The 6,565-nt window shown below is 37.9% G+C and overlaps 1 protein-coding gene across 1 annotated transcript; it reads left to right on the plus strand.

Moving 5' to 3' along the window:
• The first annotated feature begins 2,522 nt into the window (after window positions 1–2,522).
• On the plus strand, window positions 2,523–3,467 carry LOC143628884 (uncharacterized). Its single transcript, XM_077098336.1, has one exon. The coding sequence runs from the start codon at window positions 2,523–2,525 to the stop codon at window positions 3,465–3,467; it is 945 nt and encodes a 314-aa protein (XP_076954451.1).
• Window positions 3,468–6,565: the final 3,098 nt, after the last annotated feature.

Below are 6,565 nucleotides of genomic sequence, written 5' to 3' on the forward strand. Positions count from 1 at the left end.
ATTCTTTTAGAGCTTTTTTCCACATTTTTAAACAATCGCGTCTTAAGGTAGTGCGACTAACATGTTGATACCGAGGTTGGAGCGTTTCTTGAATCATTTTTGTCTAGCGAGTTGTCAAAATGATCAAACGGCAAGCCTTCTTGAATGACAAACTTTGCCATCCTATCACGAACGTTGTCGAGGTTGAAAACCCAAATGTTGGCTCCATCGGTTGAAAGATGCACTTGATCCGGGCCCGGATTGTTTTTCACGACTTGACAATTATTTGAAAGGTCAAACCTTAAAGTGGAGTTCAATTCGGGTGCGTAAAATTTTCCACATTTTTTACACCGAGCCTTAAATGACCCGCTCGACATTTTACACTTGTCGAAACTAGCCCAAAGGGTTTTGTATTGGTTTGTTGAGACAATCTTCGTGAAGGTTAAACCACCAAGTTGTTCAAGTGTTGCCATTTTTTTGAGGTTTTTAAAGCGGTTTTTGCGGTTTTTTTCGTTTTTGAGAGCTCGGAAAGTGGTGTAATCAACCCAACACACCTAATACCTATTTATACTAGTAAGGAGGGTTAAAATGGGTCAAAATGTGCATAAAATGGTCTCTAGACCGTTCCCAACGGTAAAAAACGGATACTGCAACTTTTAACGTTATTAATCGGTTAACCGCTTTTTAAAACCGGTTTTAAAAAAACCGGTTACTAACCGGTACTGAGGTGGAAATCATTAACCGGTTTCTAACCGACGGTTAAAATCGGTTAAAAACCGGTTACCTTTTCGGGTACGAACCGGTTAGTAACTGGTTAATCGGTTACTGTGTGCATCTCTACTTGAATCTAGAGGTGCACAAATCGGTTAACCTATAACCGCTTAATTTTCTAACCGGTTTTTTTTTGCGGGAAATAAACGGTTAGACCGGTTAATCGGGTTGGGTACTAATCGGTCTTGATAAATTAATAAAAAAATCGGTTAATCGGTCGGGTAATAGCCGGTTAAAAACCGGTTTTTAATTAAATAATACTAAAAAAATCGGTTAACCGGTTAGTAACCAGTTTTGAAATCAATAATATAAACCGGTTACTAACCGACGGTTAGGATCGGTTAGTAACCGGTTAGGATTGGACTGGTTACTAACCAGTTAGAAACCTACACCTCTACATGAATCGCCTTCAGGTACGAATTTAGGATAACTTCCTGAGTTAAAAGAAGTAAATATTTCATTATTTTCCATTGTTGATATCTGAATTAAGATGTGCTCGTGTTTTCAATCCATCTTATGAATTAATGCCAAGTTTGAAGGAACGACTAATTGACCGTTCTTAACATTCAACTGTAAAACTAATTTATAAATTTTGGTACAAGAACTTGAATTATTGGAACCAGAAATAACGACTTTTATTATTATTATTATTATTATTATTATTAATTTAGTTGCTATATCGAACGAACATCATCGACTCATTTTCAAAGTAACGCATAGGGATTCCACTAGTTATTTATCATATTTTTTTTCATAATAAATTGAAAAGATGGAGAGTCGGGAGACAGAGGGTCGAAGAGTCACCGGCGGCACCAAACACGCCACCGGTGGTAGCGAAGATGGTGAATGGCAACAAGCTCATGGCAGTAGACGCAAAGAAGGGGAACAACAAAACCGGGAAAAGAAATAAACCATAACCGAAAGATTAAAGGATTCCACAACCTACTTCATTTCTAATTTACCGGATGGTTGCACGAGAAACACAATCTGGAAGGAACTCAGACCGATTAACAATATCTGTGATGTTTTCATTGCCCGAAAGAAGGATATCCGCGGAAAAAATTTTGCTTTCGTCCGATTCCAAAAGGTGAAAGATGTTATCAAGCTAGAGGAAGTTCTTAATAAAGTGTGGATTGGTGACGCCAGGATCAGGGCCAGAGCCGGCCCGGACACTTAATTTTCATGGGCATAAAATTAATTGAAGCGTAGAAGGTTTAAAAATCATATTGCGATTTTATAAAAATTCCGGCGGGTTCGGGATCGAAACGCACATAATATGTTGTTATAACGCGTAATGAACGATGATTAATGTTTCTCCGTTATAATCTAAATCTTTGACAAGATTTAATTGATTTATAACGTATGTTTTAAGGCGATTTTATGTTCGCCGGACTTTTCTCGCCGGATTCCGGCTGTCGCCGGAAAATTGAGGTAAGTGGTGACGGGTGAGTTTGGGCTGGGTAAAAAGAATAATATTATATATTATTTTAAATATTTTACACTTAAGGCCCTTACAAAATCAACTTGTTTTAAGAAAAAAAATTAAAGTAAAATTACAATTTGAACCTTGTACTTTGAAATATTATAAAAATGTAATAATAAGTTATAAACTTGGATATTTTGTTATATTATAGTCGTATTGTTTGAAGATAGTTTAATTAAGAAATTAAATCCCGTAGTTTCGTGAATTGGACAAACGAATAGAAAATGAGCTGTCATGAGGATTTGGTTTTAGAATCAGTGGTTGCAGATGGAGTTGGTAACGTTGACAAATGAATTATATGTCAATTAACATTAATGGAATTGGGGATGAAAGAAAGAGCAGGTGGATCAAAGGTTTGAAGAAGGAACATGACATTCAGTTCCTTTCAATTCAAGAGACTAAATTAGTCAATTCGTCAAGTTATCAGGTAAGTAAATTTTGGGGTCCTACAGAGTTTAAATATGATTATGTTAATGCGGCAGGGAGGTCGGGGGGTATAATGTGTATTTGGGACCCTAAGCTTTTTTGTAGATTGAGTGTCATCAAAGATCAGAACTTTTTGGTTGTCTCTGGTTCGATTGCTGATAGATCAGAATTGTTTAACATGGTTAATGTCTACTCTCCTCAATCTTTATCAGAGAAGCAAATTTTGTGGGAGAATTTGGTGAATATTAGAAACTCATCCCCGGGGGTTTGGGTCTTTATGGGAGATTTCAACGAAGTTCGTTCGGAGGAGGAGAGACACAATTCGATTTTTATTCCGAACAACGCCATAGCTTTCAATAACTTCATATTTAATGAAAATCTTGTTGAGTACGTTATGGGTGGTAGATGGTTCACTTATCTAAAAGAGAATGGTATGAAATTTGGCAAAATTGATACATTTCTCGTTTGCCTGGATTTTATGAATGAGTGGCCGGACGCTAGACTAACGGCACTTGACCGCATTGAATCGGATCATTGCCCTCTTATTTTAATAACAAAGGGCAATAAGTTCGGGCCATATCCGTTTCGATTCTACAATTCTTGGATGTCTAAAGATGGGTTCATGGAGGTGGTGGAAAAGGCTTTGAATACTTCCATTCCCGTTTTACCTCCTGTTAAAAGGTTAGCGCAAAAGCTGAAGAATTTAAAATCCGAGATAAGATCTTGGCTGGCCACTCTAAAGGATAAGGAAGAGGCGACATCAAAACAGTTAAAACCCATCATTAAAAATCTAGAAGAAAAGGCATAATCGGGCTCACTTTTGAAGTCAGAAATTCAACTTCGCTTGGATGCAAAGAAACAACTCAAAAGCTTGGAAGATGGTATTGTTGGTGATCTAAAACAAAGAGCACGTATTAAATGGGCTGTAGATGGGGATGAGAATTCTAGTTTCTTGCATGGCATGATAAAGAGTAATACAGCTAGAAATCGCATTAACGGTTTATTTTGTAAAGGGGTTTGGGAGACGGACCCAGATGTAATAAAGTTGGAGGCGTTTAACTTTTTTCAAGCCCGTTTTCATGAGCCGGCCCGTATCAGACCGAGATTTCACTCAGATGATTTTAAAAAACTGTCAGGGGCTGATGCGGATTTTTTAATTGCTTCTTTTTCTTCAACTAAAATAAAAGGCACAGTGTGGGATTGTGGTAGTGACAAATCTCCGGGACCGGACGGTTTTAAGTTCGCTTTCTTAAAGAAATTTTGGAGTTATTTTGAGCAAGATTTTACTTCCGTTATGGCCTATTTTCATGATATGGGCACTATTAATCGTGGTTGCAGCTCTTCTTTCATTGCTCTTATTCTGAAGAAGTCTGACTCGTTCTCTCTTAACGAGTTCAGACCGATTAGTTTAATCGGATGTATTTACAAAGTAATCGCGAAAGTTTTGGCGAATCGACTAAAAAAGGTGATTGGCTCGGTAATTTGTGAAGCTCAGTCGGCATATCTAGCGAACTGTAACATCCTTGATGGACCTCTAGTTGTGAATGAACTAGTGTCTTGGCTGAAAAAGTCACATCGTAAAGCATTTATCTTCAAAGCAGATTTCGAAAAGGCATTTGATTCACTAAATTGGAATTTCTTGGACTCGGTTTTAAAGCAAATACACTTTCCTTGTAAATGGCGTTTATGGGTCAGGGGATGCTTATCATCAGCAAGGTCCTCGGTGCTTATTAATGGGTGTCCAACTCCTGAGTTTCAATTTTTCTGTGGGGTGAGGCAAGGAGATCCTCTCTCACCTTTCTTTTTCATTATCGCAATTGAGGCCCTAAATCAAGTTATGACAAACGCCCAACGTATTGGTGTTTTCCATGGCATTAAAACACCAAACCACGGTCCTGAACTTTCACATTTATTTTATGCCGACGATGCGATTTTTTTAGGTGAGTGGTCTGAAAGCAATTGCAAAAATTTATCACGACTGCTTAGGTGTTTTTCTATTTGCTCGGGCCTTAAGGTGAATCTTGAGAAAAGCAATGTGTACGGTACTGGTTATGTTGGTAATGAAATTGATCAACTCTCTGGTTTATTACGGTGTCAAAAGGGGGTCTTTCCATTCAAATATTTGGGACTACCGATTGGGGCCAACATGAATCTAATATCTAATTGGGCACCGGTGATCAAATCGTTCGAAGATAAATTATCCTTATGGAAGGCAAAAACATTATCAATGGGGGGGGGAGGGGGTCGATTAACACTTTTTAAATCTATACTTAGCAGTCTCCCATTATATTATTTTTCCATATACAAAGGCTCCGACTTCGATCCTGAATAATCTTGAAAAAATTAGAAGGCGTTTCTTTTGGGGCGAAGACCCGGATAAAAAAGCAATAAAATGGGTGGCATGGGAGAAGGTAGTAGCGCCAAAAGATTCGGGTGGATTAGGCATTGGGTGGTTAAAAGATATGAATAATAGCCTAATCTCGAAGTGGTGGTGGCGCCTCAAAATGGAGGAAAGTTGGTTGTGGAGTAAAGCGATCAAAGCTATTCATTGGACTCCTAGAGCTTGCGTGTCGGTTCCAAAAAAGAACGGGATTCTCGGTACTTGGGCGACAATTGCAAGAACGAATTTCACCGATTACAATATCAACCTGCATCATTTCATCCGTGGTATTTTTGGGAATGAACAAAGAATTCGGTTCTGGGTGGATACATGGTTAGGTTCGGTCCCTTTAAAATGCAGGTTCCTGGCTCTTTTCGCTATTGTTAGGCATAAAGGCAGTAAGATGGCAGATTGTTTTAAAAGGAATGGAGACTTGCTTGAGTGGGACTGGAGTTGGATTAGAACTCCTACCAGTAACATTGAGAGAAGTGAGATACAAGAGTGTCATTCTTTACTCCAATCGATTTGTATAACAGACATGGAAGATTCTTGGTTTTGGTCGGCGGATACGAATGGCCTATTTTCTGTGAGATCAGCACGGAGATTATTGGAGAATCAATCTGTGGTAAATGATTCGAGCCCATACGAGTGGAACAACTGGGTCCCGATCAAGGTGAACGTGTTCGGATGGAAAGCCCAACTTCAAAGAATTGCGACAAAAATGGCTCTCTTGAGAAGGAATGTGCATACGGGAAGTACGATATGTCCTTTTTGTCTTGATCTTGATGAAACAATGAACCACTTGTTGATTTACTGCTTGAAGACGGACCTAGTGTGGCAACATATAGCTAGTTGGTGCAAACTTCCACCTTTTTTTGCCTTCTCCTTAAACGACGTGCTAGATTATCAATCTAGCTTGACCCGGGATAAAAGACGCTCAAAGTTAATTCAAGCCATTTTCCGAGTCACGCTTTGGTGTATTTGGAGAGCAAGGAACGACAAGATCTTTAATGGAGTTAACACTTGCCCTACTCAAATTGTGGAAAACATAAAAATACAAAGTTACCTTTGGGTAGTCTCTAAATCGAAGAAAATTGTAGTCGATTGAAATAGTTGATGTAAATTTGATATGCTAAATATATAAGCTTTTGTTTGTTCTGTTGGGGACTAATAGTTGCTAGTTCACCTTGTTAATATAATGCTGCCATTAAAAAAGAAGGTTTGTATTTCAATCAACCATTGTATAGTATTTCTTTTGAGTTTTGACTTTTTGTGAGTAAACTGATATCATGGTGACATAAGTTTTAACCACTTGGCCCATAGCCTAGGTATGTGAAGTCACAATTCTATCCATGTGATATAATGTGACAATCTTGCAACGTATAATATATACAGGGAGCGATATTTTAAAAACCATTTTAGTTTTAAGAAATTAATAATTTAATTATTGATCACGTATTTAATTAAATAGTTTGAATTATGTGGTTAAGATTAAATCTGATTAAAAGGTCAAAGTAGGAGAGATA

This window comes from Bidens hawaiensis, unplaced genomic scaffold (assembly GCF_021521415.1).
Source record: "Bidens hawaiensis isolate Kalapana, Puna unplaced genomic scaffold, B.hawaiensis_p1.1 tig00005080_1, whole genome shotgun sequence".
NCBI classification, from domain to species: Eukaryota; Viridiplantae; Streptophyta; class Magnoliopsida; order Asterales; family Asteraceae; genus Bidens; species Bidens hawaiensis.